At 40.9% G+C, this 20,485-nt stretch overlaps 1 protein-coding gene across 3 annotated transcripts in view; it reads right to left on the minus strand.

Moving 5' to 3' along the window:
• Positions 1–19,000, minus strand: part of CA5A (carbonic anhydrase 5A) — a 46,210-nt gene extending 27,210 nt beyond the window's left edge. For 2 of the 3 annotated variants that reach the window (XM_043988356.1, XM_043988354.1), the window contains exons 1-2: positions 18,704–18,994; positions 14,470–14,667 (exon numbers count right to left, since the gene is read on the minus strand). In XM_043988356.1, coding sequence (XP_043844291.1) covers positions 14,470–14,667; positions 18,704–18,860 — 355 coding nt within the window. In that variant the 5' untranslated portion in view covers positions 18,861–18,994. Of the gene's footprint in view, positions 1–14,469; positions 14,668–18,703 lie in introns of all 3 variants that reach the window. The other variant, XM_043988355.1, reaches the window with a different exon arrangement.
• Between the last annotated feature and the right edge of the window lie 1,485 nt (positions 19,001–20,485).

The raw sequence follows: 20,485 nt of genomic DNA on the forward strand, positions 1-20,485 counted from the left end.
GGTTAAGTGACTTGCCCAGGGTCACACAGCTAGTAAGTGTTAAGTGTCTGAGGCCGAATTTGAACTCGGGTACTCCTGACTCCAGGGCCAGTGCTTTATCCACTGAGCCACCTAGCTGCCCCTCTTGGGTTCTATTTTAACTCAGAACTTGGTCATTTCTCATTACTAGGTCATGGTATGAACTTTAAAAAGTTGGGGGGTAGAGGCAGCTAGATGGCACAGTGGATAAAGCACTGGCCCTGGAGTCAGGAGTACCTGAGTTCAAATCTGGCCTCAGACACTTAACACTTACTAGCTGTGTGACCCTGGGCAAGTCACTTAACCCCAATTGCCTCACACACACAAAAAAGTTGGGGGGTGTGGTAACCTTTTGCATAGGTCAACAGGTCTTTAGATTCCACATGGGATCCTATATTAAGCTGGGGAGAGGTAGCCAAGTTAAAATTTCATTCTTCCATGAGCCAGTTTATGGATAAGACAGGCTGGGTAAAAAAATTAACTTATTTTAAGAGGAAGCAAGTTCTATTTTAAGTCATTATGCCCTTTTTGTGTTAATGTTGGTACCAAGCACGAAAAGGAATCTTTTTCTCTGCTCACAAAAAAAGGGTCACTTGTTCTAGCTCTATAACCAGAAGGTCTGCATGAAGTCAGGTAGTTGGTTTATGGAATTTGACAGTGGGCGTCTATCTGGGCAGGAGTTTTATTCTTTTATATTACCTCAGTCTTTCCTCTGGCTTCCCCCTTTCCTATAAAAATCATTTCCCTCCTTCTTTTCACCTTGGCTTGCAGTGCTGCTAGCATTCCAGAGACTGAATTCACAGTTCCCTGAGTCTGTTGCTGGCCAGGCCTTGGGTGCGGAATCTTTGCCTTCATTTAGCTTTCTTGGGCTCCCAGGAGCTGAAGGAAAATCTGCATGGATATTTAGTAATGGTTGGCCTCACATATTGGGCTCTCACCCAGTTGGTAACACCCCAACACCTAAATAGCTATGGGTTTACATATATTACTTCGTATATTGCATGTCTTTTCAATTCTAAATCTTTTCCTCTTCTTACTATAGTCACAAAGTGTTCCTGCTTCTTTGAACCCCTGCTTGTTTTCACTAATTTCCTTTTTTTTTTTTTTGCAGGGCAATGAGGGTTAAGTGACTTGTCCAAGGTCATATAGCTAGTAAGTGCCAAGTGTCTGAGGTCAGATTTGAACTCAGATCCTCCTGAATCCAGGGCCAGTGCTTTATCCACTGTGCCACTTAGCTGCCCCACACTAATTTCCTTTTTTTTTGTTTTGTTTTTTGGTGAGGTAATTTGGCTTAAGTGACTTGCCCAGGGTCACACAGCTAGTAAGTGTTAAGTGTCTGAGGCCAGATTTGAACTCAGGTCCTCTTGATTCCAGGGCCAGTGCTCTATCCACTGCACCACCTAGCTGCCCCTAAAGTTTTTGTTTGTTTGTTTGTTTTGGTGTGTCATTGAGGGTTAAGTGACTTGCCCAGGGTCACACAGCTAGTGTCAAATGTCCAAGGTTGGATTTGAACTCAGGTCTTCCTGAATCCAGGACTGGTGCTTTATTCACTGCACCACTTCACTGCCTCCTAATTTCCTTTTAAAAATATGTTTTAAGTGACATTTTATTTTTCAGTTACTACAGTTTAAGTTTTCTTCTTTTCATTTCTTACATGTGCACTCTGACCTTGCTAGAAAGCTGAGGGGTTTAGAGGCACTTTGTTCCTCTGCTACCATTGGCTTGAGCCCCCATTGGTGAAGTTTCTCTCCATTGTTAGGGGTCAGTTACTAGCACCCACCACCCATTCCACTTAACTACTTAACATTGATTAGCTTTTACAAGGGGATTTTTACTTCAAAGAGATAGCAAGAACAGATATTCCTTACTCCCCTCTTCCAATATTTCCCATATACAATGTGGAGGAATAGGATCAAACTTAGCTCAGTTCCTACATAGCATTATTTCCAACAAGTTCACATCCAAATGTAGCACAACTTCTGGATGAGCCTGACTCTCAAATGCCATGGGGATGGGGTTCTGGGGGTCATTTCCAAAGGTTTCTCCTTGTCCCTTGGGATATTGATGCTGTACTACATGCAAAACCTATCCTGGACTCTGACTCCTGGATTCTTTTTTTTTTTTTTTAATTTTTTTTTTGTTTGTTTTGTTTTTGTGGAGCAATTGGGGTTAAGTGACTTGCTAGTAAGTCAAGCTAGTAAGTGTCAAGTGTCTTAGGCCGGATTTGAACTCAGATCCTCCTGACTCCAGGGCCGGTGCTCTATCCACTGCACCACCTAACTGCCCCCTTGATAGATTTTTTTTAAAATTTTTTTTTAGTGAGGCAATTGGGGTTAAGTGACTTGCCCAGGGTCACACAGCTAGTACATGTTAAGTGTCTGAGGCTGGATTTGAACTCAGGTACTCCTGTCTCCAAGGCCAGTGCTCTATCCACTGCGCCATCTAGCTGTCCCAACTCCCGGATTCTTAAAGCTTGCTCTTCCAATGTTTTGAAACTCCTAAAATTGGTGTGGTCTCTAACCAAAGCCATGAGCCAAGAGTCACCAAATGAAGGCAAAAGAGAATGAAGCAATAAACATGTATTAAGAGGCTATCATGTGCTAAACACTGGGAGATACAACAGCAGCTGAAGCTGAGAGATCTTTTTGAATGCTTTCATACCCAATCAAAGAGCCTCCTCTTCAGCATGTGGTTAGCCAATCAGAACCATGGAATGTCCATGTATGCTTGAAGGCATGTCCCTTACCAACCATCATGATTCTCCCAGAAGTAGGTTTCCCGATTTCTCCATGTGAAGGGTTGCCATCCCAGGTAGTCTATATGTGTGTCAGATGCCCCAAAGAAATCTCTTCATTTAGAGTGTGGTTGAATTAAGTCAAGAAAAGATAGAAAAAGTCAAGAGGAAAGAGTTGGAAAGAGAAATCAATGGCAATGTCAACAAGTGTTAATATTAAGTGCTAACTATGTGCCAAGAACTATGGATTAAAAAGAAAGGTTAAAAGGATGATTCCTGGGGGGCAGCTAGGTAGCACAGGGAATAAAGCACAGGCCCTGGAGTCAGGAGGACCTGAGTTCAAATCCAGCCTCAGACACTTGAAACTTACTAGCTGTGGGACCCTGGGCAAGTCACTTAACCCCAATTGCCCAACCAAAAAACAAACAAACAAACAAACAAATATCATTCCTGGCCTGAGGAAGCTCATGTTGGAATGGGGAGACAGCACGGATGTAGCTATGTATACAGAAGATATATACAGTGTAGAGGGGAAGTAATCTCAGATGAGAGGTGGCCTTGGGGAAGTCACTAGCAGGCAGGACTGCACCATGGAGGTAGATGAGAAAAAAAGAAACAAGGAAAATGAAACAGGTTGATGTAATTTTTGTGTGTGTGTGTGAGGCAATTGGGGTTAAGTGACTTGCCTAGGGTCACACAACTAGTAATTGTTAAGTGTCTGAGGCTGGATTTGAACTCAGGTCCTCCTGAATCCAGGGCTGGTGCTCTTATCCACTGCGCCACCTAGCTGCCCCAGAAAATGAAACAGGCAAGAAAGCTAAAAAAAATGTGATCCATAAGACCACAGAATTCAGACCTCAAAGGTACTTTAAGAGGTCTTCTAAGTCTAACTCCCTTGCTGAGCACAGAACCAAATGAACATTGAGAGAGGTGGGAGAACTTAGCCAATGTCACACAAGTAGTAGGTAGCAGAAATGGGATTCAAACCCAGGTCTACCAGAATAGGAATCTGGAACCCTTTCCTATGTGAACTTTTTTATAGGCAACCTAAGTTTACTGAATTTGGCAAGGAATATAAGAGGACAATTGACTGGTTCATGAACTCGTGGATTAGCTAAGCTTCTCATCTCTTTCTGTCTTTGCCAGTATATTTCTGGTCATTAGCCCTTTCCCCAGGAAGTAGAACAATAATCATAGTGTGCTAACATTTACATGGTACTTGGAGATTTCCGAAATGCTTTGTATAGTTTATCTCCTGCGTTCCTCATGTGGCAGGGGGACATTAAGGTCCCCATTTTACAGATGGGGTAACTGAGCCTCAGAGAGGTTGGGGCAGTTAGGTGGTGCAGTGGATAAAGCACTGGCCCTGGATTCAGAAGTACCTGAGTTCAAATTCAACCTCAGACACTTGACACTTACTGGCTGTGTGACCTTGGGCAAGTCACTTAACCCTCATTGCCCCCCCCCCAAATAGTTCTCAGTCCTACTCAGCCTCTTTCCACAGGGACAAAGATCAAGTGTTAGGAAAGAGGGCAGAGAGGACTAAGGATCACATTGTTTTCAGACTGTTTGCAAATGTTAACATAGTAGTTAGTGTCCACATTTGAGATTCTTGTCCAATGGCCAATGAGTGGATATTCTGGCAGAAGAAACTGAGTTCTATCAATGTTGACATTCTCACTATAAATGAAACCAGAAGGAACAAAGGAAATCATAGTGGAGGGGAAGGAAGGCTCATAGGGCCTCTTTAGAGAAGCAAATAAAGGAGCTGGTGGAATTGTATTTATTGCATGCCCAAAGGCAACAAAAAGAATAATTTCATGAGACATTTGGTCATCTCATGTTTCAGTCCTCATAAATATTTACCCCAAAAAGCCAACCATGAAAATAATCATGATTGCAGCGTATGCACCAACATCCACTACAAAGAATAAAGAGGTAGAGAAATCATATGAAGAATTTAGTCTTTCCAAATCAAATCAGCATTCATTATGTATATATCTCATACATATATAGTTTGTATGTTGTCCCTTCCATTAGAACAAAAGCTTCTAGAGGGCAGGAACTGGGGTTTTTGTTTGTTTGTTTTTGTCTTTCAGATCAAACAGGGGTGAAGTGACTTAAGAGTCACATACCTGGTAAGTATCTCAGGTAGGATTTGAACTCAGACCTTCCTGACCCCAGGCCCAAGCACCTTATCCACTGCACCTCTAGCTGACTCAACAACCTTCCCCTTTAGTCCTGAGAGCTAATAAAGGCCTGAGGATGGTTTCAATACCATTTAAGGCAAAGTAGCCTAAAAACTTACACGGGAAGGAGAGAGTGCTCCCATCACAGTTGTCAACCGGGAAATATGATTATTAAAGAAAATGGACGGTTCCCATGGCAAGAGTGAGCATTAACAGGCAGAGAGCCCAAGTCGTCCATTGGCGTCCTCAGCTGTCAAGAGAAAATGAGAAAGGCTCCTGGCTGTTGGCTGGACTGCCTGTGGGGATCCTGCTTGTGGGAGGACATGGGCAGACATGAATGGGTTGAGATCTCGGGCCAGAACCCGAGCATAATGAAGGGTTGAAGTAGAGGTTGAGTATCTGGGAATTATTGAAAGGAAAATCCAAATTGATGAGATCATAGAGCCACTTGAATATTTGAGTAATAATCGCAATGATAACAAGTGACATTTATATAGTGCTTGAAAGTTCCCAAAACACTTTACAGATATGATCTCATTCGAACCTCTCCACAGCACTGCCCAAAATGCCAATGTTCTGGTACATGAGATCTCTGTCACTTTTCATCCTGACCTTGGAGAACTTCCTTCTTAGTTCTCTGAAGGGGACAAGCTTGCTTCCATTCTAAAACGAAACATGTCATCAATAAATACAGATAATAAAGAACCACATTGCCCTTGGGACATGATGATCACACCATTTACCCTTTATCTGTATGACAAAAGGCCTTTTTTTTTGTCTGTGTTTTTTTTTTTCATAACATAACAAAAGGCTTTGAACGACTATTAGGATCAATGATTTAGAACTGGGAAAGTTAAGTGAATTGGACAAAGTCACAAAGCCGATAAATGACTGGGTTGAGATTGAAATCCAGCTCCTCTGACTTCAAAGTCAGGCCAGATTGCCCTTCCCCAAGCTGCCTCTCCCAGAGGGAGGTGGATTTGTGGTGAACCATGAACACCGCAGGGCCAGGTCCCCTTCCTAACCAAAAAATGCACACATTTTGCTGATTACACTGGTGAGGGTTAGGGGTGGAGTCTGTGTCTGTGCAATAGAGCAGAGAAAACTGGCTCACTTGGATTTCGAACCCATGACCTTGGATCTCTTTAGCACAGTGGGCTAAGGTTTTCCTCCCCGAAGAAACAGGAAATTCGGAATCCAATCCCAACCTTCCCCACCACTCCCAGGGCTCCAATCTGAATCTGGGACTGTTGGACCAAAGTGGGCTATAGTTTGGTTTGGTTTTCTTTATTAAGGGTCTCAGGCTTCTGGAGAATACAGAGGACCCTGCTTGCTAGAATTCAGTGCTTGGTTCCTGGAACATAGTTATTCTCTGGTGTTCTGGGCAATGGAATTCTTAGGGGAATTCAATCATCAATGGAGGCAGTATGTGTACAAATGTTCTGCCAGGACCTGAGCATAATGACTCAACCAGAGACATTCAAATCCTAATAGCAGAAGCAGCAACAACTGGAGACCCAGAGGAGTGTGTTCAGCTAATTACCTTGGACAGGTCCACTTCTCTTGGCACATCAGGGATCTTAAAAAGCAGATGAGAAGCACATGGCCATATTGTCCCTCGTCTCCCCTTTCTTTTGATTTGGAAAAAGGGATGATGATCACCACCCCCAAAGTAACTGTTTATGCAGGCCAGGAATTACAAAGAGAAAGACACATTGACCTAAAACTGTAATGGGGAATGATGTCAGTGGAGACAATCTCAGGGAATTCACAATCACTACCAATTGAAAGCCCAGGGTAGAAATAATAGGCCCACCAAGCTGTTTGTTGGTTTGGGGTTTCCTCAAGCAAGTTTCTGGCATACAGAAAGATATATTCTGTAAGGGCTAAAATTCTAGCTAGTCTGTCTAAAATATCTGAGTGGTTGCCAATAAATTATAAGCATTAGCAAGAGTTAGGCGTTTAAGCATTTATTAAGGAGAATAAGAATTTGGCAAAGAGAGAGAGAAAGGCCTAGATTCATCTATCTATCAAAGGGAGAGCACGTTCCTAGCTCCGCTCTCCACCAGAGTCCACACGAAAGAGAGTGAGCCAGTGCACCAGCCTCCCCCTTCTTCCTCCCACAAGCCAACGTCACTTCCTGACGACCCCAAAAAATCTCATGGTCCTGCCCTCAGAGGCCCTCTCCTCATGTTAGAGCTTTCCTACAGTAAGTCTCCAGCAGGTGGCATCATTTCAACCATTCCAATTCCTTCATTCATTCAACATTTATTAAGCCTCCTATGTGATTCAGTGATTAGGAAGTAAAAAACCTGGGCTTAAGTCTTGGTTCTGTGACTTATTAGATCTCTGACTTTCTACAGATCATTTTATCTTTTAAGATTGCAGTGGGGCGGGGGTGGGGGGGGGAGGGCAGCTAGATGGCTCAGTGGATAGAGCGCTGGCCCTGGATTCAGGAGTACCTGAGTTCAAATCCAGCCTCAGACACTTACCACTTACTAGCTGTGTGACCCTGGGCAAGTCACTTAACCCCGATTGCCTCACCAAAAAAAAAAAGATTGTGGGGGAGGGGGGGGAGATTTTGTTTGTTTGCTTTTTTTGGTTTTGTTTTGTTTTTATTGCAGGGCAATGAGGGTTAAGTGACTTGCCCAGGGTCACACAGCTAGTAAGTGTCAAGTGTCTGAGGCCGAATTTGAACCTAGGTCCTTCTAAATCCAGGGCCAGTGTTTTATCTACGTGCCACCTAGCTGCCCCTTGTTTGCTTATTTTTAAGGTAAAGCTTGAAAATAGAAGAAAGGCCAGGAAACAGTGAATGTGACATTGCCTTGTGATAATTACATTTTTGTTGATGTTGTTTAGTTCCAACTCTGTGGCCCCAATTCATATTTTCTTGCAAGGATTTTGGAGTGGTTTGCCATTTCCTTCTCCAGTTCATTTTACAGATGAGGAAAATGAGGCAAACAGGGTTAAATGATTTGACCAGGGTCACGCAACTAGTAAATGTCTGAAGCTGGATTTGAATTCAGTTCTTTCTCTCTCTGGGCTTGGTACTCTATCCACTGTGCCATCTAGCTGCTTCCCACAGTAATTATATAAGTGCTAAAATTGAAGATGAGCTGAACAAAGGAGACCAACATTCTTTAAGCATCTACTAAGCGCTGTGCATTCTATTAAGTACTAAGGAAACTGAACTGACTTGCCCAGGGTCACATGTCTAGGGAGTATCTATGGCTGAATTTGAACCGACATCTCTTTTGATACTGAGCCTGATGTTCTATCCACTGAGCACCTAGCTACCACTAGCTCATGCCAACCAAAAGAAGCATAGTCTTGCTTTTATATTCTCTTTGCTCCCTATTGCCCCTACTTTCTCTCTCTCTCTCTCTCTTTCTCTCTCTCTCTGGTGCCATCACTGGGGAACCTCTTCTCCTTGGAGATAGACTCTATCCAAATTTATCAGCAAATGTTGATCCCCATTGCTGTTAGCCTCCAGCTCTCAGGACATTCTACTTACTTCTCAATGAGTTCAGTGGCTGGCTCACTCTCCCTCTCATTCTGATTCCTATTGGCATACTTGAGGATTTCAACATACATGGTTTAAAAAAAATTTATTGTATTTTTAATTTATGTAATAAAACAAGCACTTCCATAACATAACATAATAAAAAAGTGATTGAAACTATAAATTAATTATATATAACTTGCTATTCCTTTCAAAGATATAATAATGTTATCATATAAATCCCCCCCCCATGATCTACTCCTGTACAATTCAGCTGTACACATGGGCTCACACCCCTAACCTTGTCACCAACCACAAAGCACTGAAATTCCTTTATATGATAATTCCATCTCTCCCCATACTCTTCCTAATCTCTGTCTTTATCATTACCTCCAGTTCTTCTCTTTCTCAGCCAAGGCCATCCTCCCTGTTAGAGGCATGCTCTCTTCTCTTCCCAAGCTCAACTCCTTTGAGGAATAAGTTTTACGTGACTGTCGCTTCCTAATAACCTCTCCCCTCATAAAAACTCTCTCCTAACAAAGGAAAATAGTTATTCCTCCAGTTTTATCTTTCTGTCAAAGAGCATGATCTTTGAACTGGAAAGGATTAAACAAAAATGGCATGAAGAGAGTTGTTCATAACATTAGAAAAGAGTACCTAATTGACCTTAATGAGCTCAATTCACAAAGTCTCTAAGAACTGTAGTCCCATCTCCCTTTCTAGCTTCCATTGTATTTATCTCTCCAGCACTTGGAACAATGCCTGGCACATAGAAAGAAAGAAAGAAAGAGAGAAGAAAGAAAAAAAAGAAAAGAAAAGAAAAGAGGGAAGGTGTCACAAGACTGGAGAGAGGTGAAAAGGGAAGAGTCATGTGTTTAAGCTCTAGACTGGAGAGCTTTAGTTTGATTGCTAAATTCTAAATTCTAAAAAAGCATTAATAAAAGGATGGTTAGTGAACAGCCAGAAAGGGAAGCAGTGAGCACAAAGAGCCAGTATGACTTCCTAAAAAGAGGTCAAAAACATACAATAACATAAATGGAAAAATTGAAAGGCAATTGAACCTTGGTTAATTATCATGACCTCCCTTGCCCCAAAGACTAGATAACAAAACTCTTTCTTCCTCTTGTTAGAGAGGTTATAGACAAGAAGTGAGGCAGCTGGATGGCCCAGTAGATAGAGTGCTAAGTGAAGACAGGAAGACTCATCTTCTTCTTTTTTGTTTTTTTTTTAGTGAGGCAATTGGGGTTAAGTGACTTGCCCAGGGTCACACAACTAGTAAGTGTTAAGTGTCTGAGGCCAGATTTGAACTCAGGTACTCCTGAATCCAGGGCCTGTTCTCTATCCACTGTGCCACCTAGCTGCCCCAAGACTCATCTTCTTGAGTTCAAATCTGGCCTCAGACACTTATTAGCTGTGTGGCCATGAACAAGTCACTTCACCCTGTTTGCCACAATTTCCTCATCAGCAAAATGATCTGGAGAAGGAAATGGCAAACCACTCCAGTATCTTTGCCAAGAAAACCCCAAATGGGGTCATGAAGAGTTAGACATGACTGAATAACAACAACAAAGACAAGTAGTATGACATACTATGTCAAACACAGTTATTGTGTTGGCTGGCTTTGCTTAATTATTTACTCCCCTGTATTTGGGGGGTGGAGTGGGGCAATGAGGGTTAAGTGACTTGCCCAGGGTTACACGGCTAGTAAATGTCAAGTGTCTGAGGCCAGATTTGAACTCAGGTCCTCCTGAATCCAGGGCTGGTGTTTCATCCACTTCACCACCTAGCTGCCCCCTCCTCCTCCATATTTTAAGGAGGATTCAGTGGCAGAAACAGCAATACATATTCAGAAAATAGCTCTGATATTTTAAGAAGCCTCAATAAAACTTAAAAAAAAAAAAACCCAACCAGTTCATAGTTGACTAACCTACCTAATTTCCTTTGTTGATAGGGAAACTAGATTGGCAAAGGAAGAAATGCTATTTGCCTGGATTTTAGCAAAGCATTTAATGAAGCGTCTCAAGTTATTCTTGTAAGAGAGATGGAGAGATGTGGAGTAGACAATAGTATGGTTTGGTTGTTTCAGAAGGGGTCGGATGTCAGTACAATCATTTTAGAAAGCAGTTTGGAATTATGTAAATAGAGTGTCCAAAATGTTCATAACCTTTGATCCTGAGATTCCACTACTAAGCTAATATTCCACTGATAAGAAGAAAGTCACCATATACACCAAAATATTTAAGGCAGCACTTTTTATGATAGCAGAGAATTGGAAACAAAGCAGATGCCCATCAACTGGGAATGGCTAAGCAAATTCTGATACATGAATGTAATTGGATATTAACTGTGCTATAAGAAATGACAAATATGATGAATAAAGAGAAACATGGAAAGACCTATACGAACTGATGCAGAATAAAGTATGCAGAGCCAAGAAAAACAATATTCACATTGACTAAAATAATTTAAGTGAAAAGTACAATCCCACCTCCCCAAATCAAAAATGCAAAATTACAAAGCATGGATCCAAATAAGAGATATGAGAAGATACTGATCATGTACCCCTTTGCAAAGGTAGGAGGCTCACAAGTATGATACATTGGTACATGTATGGTACATATTTTCAAACTTTTGTAATGTATTGATGAGTTTGGCTGTTTTTTTCTTCTTCTTTTTTTTGTCTTTAATTTTTTTGTTGCTGTTATATGCCATGACTTTCTGAGAGGGAAAAGGGGAAGGATACTGGGGAAGGTTTTGGTGATTAAAAAAAGAAAAACAGAAGATCAATTTTAAAAGAAAATATTTTTTAAAAAGAAGTAATTGAATGGCTAGATTCATACTATAGTCATTAATGGCTGAAGATCAATTTGGAAGGAAAACAGTAGTGGATTGCTCCAGAAAGTTTTTTTGTGTGTCCTGGTTAATGTATCAACCAACTGGATGAAGGCACAAATGACATACTTAGCGTATTCGCAAATGACACAAAGGTAGGTGGATTGGTGATTATCTAGTGGAAACAGCATTGGACCTGGAGTCAGGAAAAAACTAGGTTTGAATTCTGCCTACAAATGAGATCATGTATATTAAGTGCTTTGTATACTGTAAAATGCTTTTAAAATACCAGCTCTGATTATTCCAGTCATATGACCAAGTCTGACTGGAAGAGATCTTAATAACGTTCACTTTTGGCTTTGTGTAGTTGTCCTTTCAATTTGACAGGCAAAGTCTAAGAAGATGAAATGAAATAGAGAAATGTAAAACCTTATACTTGGGTTGAAAAAAAAAAAACAATTTCACAGATCCAAGATAAAATAGATAGACACTCATCTGGAAAAGATCTGAGTTTTTTTTTTAGTGGGCTCTAAGCTTAATATGAGTCAAACTTTTTATGTGATATGGCAGCCAAAAAAAAAAATGGAGATAATCTTGGACTAAATTGAGAGGTTCTGTGTCCAGAAGGAAGACCGAAGTAGTTTTGCTACTCTGTGCCCCCAAATCCCACTCTATAGTCCCTTCCCCCAAGGCATTTAATCTAGTAGGAAGGATCACTCAATTGACAAGCATTTATTGAGTGCTTACTATGTGCCAGGCATTGTGCTAAGCACCAGATTAAATCTATACACAGATAAGTGGAATTCAGATTAGAATATAAGTGCAGAAGAAGAATGCAAAATTTCATAAAATGAAGGAGGAGGGAACTCAGAACTGCTAAGTTTAGGAAATTTCACCCACTGGTCTTTTCTTTTTCTCTAAATGAAAATCAAAGCCTAGGTGTAAATGAAAAGAATGATGAAAAGAAGCTTAATAAATAATAAAAAGAAGCTTAATGTCCCTGTAATTATAAAGAACAATCCTGGCCTTTTGAAGAGATTAGGAAATGTATATCCCTTCATTGAAGAGATGGGAGACTAAGGGTATTGAGTGTTGTATACATGATTAGATAAGATGGGTGTCTTTGTTGCCTTAGGTATTTGTTGTTGTTTTTACCCTTTTTTTTTTTAACAAGAGAAGGATGGGGTAGGGGAGTTTAACTGGGGAAAGGATTGGGAAGGTGGAAATATCCAGAAATAATAAAAAGGAAAGGAAAAAGAAAGCTAGGCTCAGAACTGTGTAGCAGCAATAAAGATCTTCTGATTTATGGGTAGACATAAATCATAGTCCCACAAGGTGAGAAGACATGGGTGGTTGACAGAATGCATCATTGAAGGGGGTCACTATATCTGTGACCTCATTGAGTCCTAGAAATATTGAAGAATAAGGGGAGGAGAAGCTCTCCTAATGACTGAATAGAAATCCACTTGCTTCCATGAGCAAGTGTAGACACATCTCCTACTATATCATGTCATAGGAACATAGGATCTACATGCTAAGATTGGGTCACCTTGCACCTTCCCCTCCCCCCCCATCACTCTATCATTCCCCTTTCCCATTCAGAGACCACTGCTATACAAATAGAGATGTCATCAAGACTCTTTCATCACTGTTTCCAAGTCTCCATGGGAGGCAGCCCTTGGATCAGCATGCACCTCTCTTGGGGGAGGTAGAAGATGGGGGTTCCTATCTCCATAGACTTCCATCATTCTTAGTCTACCATATGCATTCCAAATGGAAGCTTGCCCCCAATCCTAGCCAACCACAAAGTTACCATGAATCTATGTCCTGCATAGCCTCATAATGCTTGGGGAGCCATTTCTAGGATGGAAAGGATGTTGCTATTGGAGCCTAAGTCCCTAGGTTTGACTCCCAGCTGTAGTCTAACTAGTGTGACCTTGGGTATCTCTTTTGGCCTCAGTTTCCTTGAAATGAGATACTATAGCCTCGGAGGCATCTTCTCACTCTGATTCTATGACTTATGACTATGACATTCTCAAACAAAGCTGTGGCATCATATTGCACACAAAGCACTACATGTCCAGTGATTCTTGTGACCTTCAGCATTCTGCTTGAATGACCCAAAGCTGCTTTGGCTTCCTAGGAATCCTCTAGACCAATGGTCTCCAAAGCTAAGGCCAAGGCCTGGCCCCAAAGGAACTGTGGTCTAAACCTAAGAAGTGTGCGATCAACCATTTGAAGATGAGAAAATGCATTGCATTCAGGGGTGTGATGGACCCGTAGAGTCAGTTGTTAAATTTTCTGTGGTTTTTCATTGAGCATTTATACCTCAGTAATTGCTACAAATCAGGGCTTGATTTATTGTTTTACTGACTTCTAGACTCAGAAAATGCTACAGATCAGGGCTTGATTTATTGTTTTGTTGATTTCTAAACTTAAGAATGTGATGAAGAAAATGTTATATTATAAGCTAAAAAGTGTGTCAGGAGGGGTCATCACTGCTAGATCCTACCCCATCTTCCCATGAATAGCCAATGATGCGACTCATCTCCAAAAACAATCCCAATTATTCATCTCCATTCTTCTATACTCCCCTACTCTGCTCCCTCCCTCCACTGTATAAGCTACTAACCATTCCAAACTGGGTCCTCCCCTCAGGACAGTTATAACCTAATTGGGGAGCTACAGCAGCAACTGCTTAGGAAAAATTCTTCCCCTTCCTCCACTCCCAGCATCCTCATCCCCTTCCACCCAGGTCACTTCATGGCTGCCACAAGTACCCCTCAGAAGCCAGGTTCTGTGCTCTGGGCCACCTAACTTCTCTAAGTAAATGTGTATATATATATATATATATATATATATATATATATATATATATATATATATATATATATATATATATATATATATATATATATACTCAAAATGTTTTTACTCATCAGGGGTTTGATCAGAAAAGTTTGAAGACCAATGGTCAAGATACATGATAACTTAGGCCAAGGCCAAGGTCTCCCTTTAGTAGAGAGCCCTTTCCCAGACCTCTTAGCCTCTCCAAGTATAGACCCTCAATCTCAGAGATTCCTCCCAAGTTCAATATAAACAGGGAGGAACATGGAGAAACAGGGGAAGGAGAAGACCTAAGAGAAAAGACTAGGTACTATTGATTAGGCCATTAGATGCAAGTTACTGCTTACCTGATCCATCTGTGGAGTCATCAAACTCAACCTGGAACAAATATCCTGTGTTCCATACATGCAGACAACAAGATGGGTCATAGTAGATTTTCAGGGGTTTCAAGTGAGGGTCATAGACACTGTCTCTCCACTGGATATTGATTGGAGATTGCCGAGTGCCTCCTGGTATAGCTATGGGGTTTGTCCAGAGTGGATGTACTATAATCCAGAGAAAAGTAGACTATGTTGATGAAGTCATTCTTCAAGCACCATGTTAGCCCAACCTATTCAGATTTTGATTCCATAAAACCAGACCACAAATTGGACACTCTTGAAAGAGAAGGAATATAAAGTCATATTTTCGGTACCTGCCTCCAGAGCCAATTGTTAAATATTCATGGTGAGCATTTACACCTTGGAAATCAGCAAACACTACAAATCAGCCCTTGATTTATTGTTACTTTGATTTCTAGGCTTAGAAAGTGATGGATGGCACATTAATAATGCAGATTAAACTTTAAAGTACTTTAAAGTGTGTAATGTTTACATAGTTCTTTTGGAGAGCCAGTGGTTAAACATTTAACAGCACCACCCCACCTCCTATCCCCTGTGTGCCCACTAATTGGTAAGGCAACATAGAAGGGCCTACAAAGGACTGGAATTAGAGTCAGGAAGATGTGGGTTCAAATCCTGCTTCTGATACCAACTAGCTGTGGGATAGTAGGCAAATTAAAACAATTCTCAGGTACTACCTATCTATTAGACTGGGTAATAGGACAGAAAAGGAAATTGACAAATGTTGGGAGGGATGTGGGAAAAAATGAGACTCCACTGTTGGTGGAGTTGTGAACTGATTCAACCATTCTGTAGAACAATTTGGAACTATGCCTAGAAGCACAAATTCATGCATACCCTTTGACCTAGCAAAACCACCACTAGATCTGTATCCAAAAAGAGATAAAAAACGAAAAGGAAAAGGACTCATATGTACAAAAATATTTATAGCAGCTCTTTTCTGGTGGCAAAGAACTGGAAATTGAGAGGATCTCCATCAGTTGGGGAATGGCTGAACAAATTGTGGTATGTGGTTGTGATGGAAATGATAAGTAGGATGCTCTCAGAAAAACCTGGAAAGATTTACCACATGAACTGATGCAAATTCAAGTGTATTGTGTACAAAGTAACAGCAATATTATAAGATTATCATCTGTGAATGACTTAGTTATTCTCTGCAATACAATGTAATACAATAATCCAAGTCAACTCTGAAGGACTTATGATGAAAAATGATATCTATCCCCAGAGAAAGAACTGATGGTTTTTGAAAACAGATTGAAGCATACTTTGCAAAACTTAATTTTTCTTGAGTTTTTGTCTGTTTTCTTTCACATAACTAATATGGAAATATGTTTGTATATGTGTAGCCTAAATTGAATTGCTTGCCTTTTCAATGAAAGGGGTGGGGAAGGAAGAAGGGAGAGAAACCTGAAACACAGTTTGTAAAATGAATGTTAAAAATTGGTTTTACATGTAATTGGGGGAAAATAAAATATGAAATAAAAAATAAAATAAAAACACAAAAATATATGACCTTAATCAAATTACTTATTCTCTCTGAGATCGATTTTCCTTTTTTGTACAATGGAGTTAATAGCACCTGCAGAGCAATCTCTTTGTAAACTTTCAAGGACTATATGAATTATCATGAGGGTTATCCTTTAGTTGTAATTAGTTGTAACACGGTAATAAAATAGATACATTTTAATGATCTAGGCCAAAAAAAAAAAAGGCTTTTCAGTTAGGCTAACAAAGCATCTTCACTTGGGACAATGGCAATTTTTGTCAAATCATGTAAATTCAAGAGGAAAGTTGGGAGCCTGTGATGCCTACACAAAATCATAGGAACTTGTGATACCCATTTCTTCTCTGAATTGACCTCTGGTCTCATTGGCAAAATGGTTTGCATTTTGTATTCCTCTCTCTATTGTCCCTCTCTTTGAGGTGTTAGGGCATTAAGGGATAATGGATCAGCATGGAAATAGGGAGTAGAAAGAAACTGGCCTGGGAAGGAAGAAGAAAGGCGGACTCATGAGGCCACAGGGACAGCTAGCTCATGAAGCCATTCATAAGGAGAAAGAAGCTGGGAATTGAAAGAGAGAGGAAGGGATGGGGGGTATATTTAGCTCTGATGTTAATTTCTGAACTGGGTAAGAGTCTAAATAAGATGTTCTAATTAATTCAGCAAGAAAATGGTAAAGATTGTACTAGAAGATGTGTCCATCAATCCAATGAGAAATATTTATATGTGCCAATTCAGTTTCTTTCTGCACAGAAGTCATCCGATGCCTGAAGTGGGGGTGAGTCTGGGTTGTTCAAGGCTATGCTGGTGAGACACAAACTTGGGCTCATCCTACCAAGCTGAAAAGTTTTAGAATGTTCTCAGGGGACCTGCCCAGTAAAGAGAGGAGGGACTCTTCACTAGAAGGTTAACTAACACTAGATGATGGGTTCTTTGGCCATGGTGATCCATGAAACAGACTGGAAAAAAAAAACCCCAGTCCTGGGGCGCCCCCTTGTGCACCATCCACAAACATTAACAAGGTGATGAGCTCACTACCAGAAGACCTGAATTTCACGTTGCTATTAAGGTCTTCAAATGACAAGCCTTCCATGAGATCTCCAGTGCCTACGAAATGCGGTAGAAACGCCTAATCCTGGCCTTGAAGATCTTCCACAATTTGGCTTTAATCTATTTCCCCAAGACTCATTTCATGCTGTTCCTCTTGATATAGTCCGCAATGCAGCTAAATTGGGCTACTCTCTGAAGTCCCTGTCCTCTCGTATTCGTGATTTTGCTATTGCCACCACTCAAACCTGTAATGGACTCCTTTGTCCTCTGCCTCACCCCATTTCTGTCAGTGGAAGTCTATTCCTTCTTTCAAGGTTCATCTTGGGGGCTTCCTCCTCCATGAAGCTCTTCCTGAGCTCCCTGACTGTATGCCTCAAATTTTTTATTATGTTTTGCTCAGGTTCATCTTTTCTATTTGCCTCCATCTTCCTCATATTAGAGTAATTTGTAAGCCTGTTTTTACCCATCTCCTACCCCATTAGACTTTAAGTTTCTTGAGACCAGGGTCTAAGTCTCTTTGCTTCTCCAGCACTCCATGCATAGTGTTCATTGAATAAACATTATCTTTACTTTAATAGTCTCCTGGACTCTTCCCATATGACAAAACCCATATACCATCTATAAACCAGTCATTCATAAACCCTCATCTCCATTTTCCAAATACAAATAGAAGGTGCATTTCCTAAGCATGGTTTCAGCTCGGCACTGTGTTAGCATCATCAGGAGGAAAGCAAAGCCCCTGCTTTCATTGAGATGGAAGTTTCTGAGGGGAAAAGAACAGAAGCCCAGCATCACAGAGCAATCCAAAAAGTTAATGCATTCTTGGTCTTGCAGATGGAATGATATGATCGGAAGGAGTGAGGAGAAAATAAAAGCTGTGTTTGGGGACAAAGAGTAGCTCAGTCTAGATAGAGCAGAAGGTTTCCATAGAAGAATTAGCAAAAGGATAACCCTAGAAAGATGGATCAGGGCAAGTTCATGGAGGACCTAGAATCATAATGTAATTGTTTCTGATTTCACATGATCCTTATAACAACTCTGTGTTGTAAGTGGTATAAATATAGTTCTACAACTGAGGAAATAAGCTTGGAAAAACATAATTCTACCCATTAATAGAATAGAGGTGATAATTTGAGTGAATTCTGCCCTGGTTGGACACATTTGAATTATTGTTCTAGGAAGCACATTTTAGGAAGGAATTGTCAAGCATGTTCTAAGGAAAGTAATAAAGATGGAAGGTGGAAAGGAGGCCAGCAACATAAGGATTACCTAAAACCTGGAGAAGAGGATCTAGAGGGAACATGACTGCTATCCTCAAATATTTGAAAGGTTGTCATATGGAAGAGGTCTTATACTTGTCCTGCTGGACCCCAGAGGGTAGATCAAGGAGAGAAAGGTAGAAGTTGCAAAAAGGCAAGCTGTGACATGAGAAAAGGGGGGGGGGAACCCACTTTCTAACCATCAAAATTCTTCCAAAATAGAACAGCTGCCTTAAGAGGTGGTAAGTACGCCTTCATTTGAGATCTTTAAGTGGATAAGAAAGACATTACTTGTCAAGATATCATAGAGAGGATTCTCATATATACTCACCACTCTTGTTTCAAGAACAACCATGTATTGACTTACAGGATTTATTCCTATTTCTTAGGACACAGGAACCCCCGGTGCATGCTCTCTCTGGTATCATCTGGTGATTCCTGGGACTTCCTCTGATCCGTTTGCCAACAAACAGGGAACTCAAATCACTGAGGTTGTTCAAGATCAACATCTTGGCCCTGGACATTCTCGACTGTTCCAGTCTTAGGCTCTAATGTTTCACAGAACCCCAATGCACTCTCTGGTTTGTATCTGGAATAGTACACTGGTGCATGGACGCTTGTTCTCCTTTTGAGGAATATTATACCCAAGATGAACTGTGCCTCTTGCACCATACAGAAGGCCACCCAAATCTCAGAGCCAAATAGTTAATCTTCAAACTGTATCTGTCATGACCTTTCATCCCAGGTTGACGCTGAATTTTGTTTGAGGATGGAATGGGACAACTGGGATCGGCTGTACAGGTCTGATTTGTGTTTCTATCTTTTGGTTTTGTCAACATAGGTTCATTGACCAATATGATGGGGTGAATTATTCTCAGAAGAGAACTGAAGGGAGGATATAAGATAAAATAGAGAATTTGTGATCCTGGCCCTTGGTGAGATGACACTATAACTTGAGATAAGACTATCTAAATCCAACACCTAGAAAGGATGAAAAGTTAATAGTCTGACACTTGAGAAACAACCTTCTTAACACAGAACCAGGCTGAAGCATAATCTTGAGTCCTACAATTTGTCTGCCTCACTTCCCCTTTCTCTCACCTTTCCCTAGCTCCTCTTTTTTTTTTTTTATAAGGTGATAGTTTATTTAGGAGCAAGGGAAGGGAAGGGTGGGGGGAGGGAAACCATGAAAGAAATCCTTGGACTTTTCATGGGGAGATTTGGCATAAAGCACATGGCTCAGAGGTACCAAATCTCCCCTAGCTCCTCTTTAAGTGTCCAAGGCCCCTAGTTCTTTTCAGATATCAAAGATAATGTGATCATAGATCCCAAGTTGAAAGGGATCTTAGCAGTCATGTAGTGTAGTCTCCTTGTTTAATGAATGAGGAAACTGAGGTCCACAGAGTCCAAGGTGGAAGAGGTAGTTAATAGCAGAATTAGGATTTGAAGTCGTTTTATAATCCCAAATTCAACACTCTAAGACTAGCTTACTTTCTACTATTATTAGTCTGCTTCTCTAGCCAAGGTCTGCTGTCTCTTTACCTCTTGCCTAAATCAAAACCGTTTTTTATGAAAAGGCAACATGTCAGTCATTTTTTTTTTAAGTGAGGCAATTGGGGTTAAGTGACTTGCCCAGGGTCACACAGCTAGTAAGTGTTAAGTGTCTGAGGCCGGATTTGAACTCAGGTACTCCTGACTCCAGGACCAGTGCTCTATCCACTGTACCTCAGGTACTCCTGACTCCAGGGCCAGTGCTCTATCCACTGTACCACCTAGCTGCCCCCCATGTCAGTCATTTTTATACCTTAGTGTGAATTTGAGTCTCAGTGTTACATTTCCCAAGGGAATATATATTTTAAATCATCTCTGAAGCACGGGAGGGAGGGAATAAAAACTTGTTTCTGGGTAAGGAAATTTAGACAATTCCAACAGGTAGGAGTGTGTGTGTGTGTGTGTGTGTGTGTGTGTGTATGTAAGAAATATTTCCTCTGGAAAAGAGGAAAGAGCTTTGGATTTGGAGTCAGAGGACCTGAATTAAAAATGGATAGTTATTATATGTGTTACCTGAGTAAGTCACATCACTTCTATCTGTGCCTCAGTTTCTTCATCTGTAAAAGGAGATTGGACAGGGGCAGCTAGGTAGCGCAGT

Source organism: Dromiciops gliroides, chromosome 2, assembly GCF_019393635.1.
Source record: "Dromiciops gliroides isolate mDroGli1 chromosome 2, mDroGli1.pri, whole genome shotgun sequence".
Classification (NCBI taxonomy): Eukaryota; Metazoa; Chordata; class Mammalia; order Microbiotheria; family Microbiotheriidae; genus Dromiciops; species Dromiciops gliroides.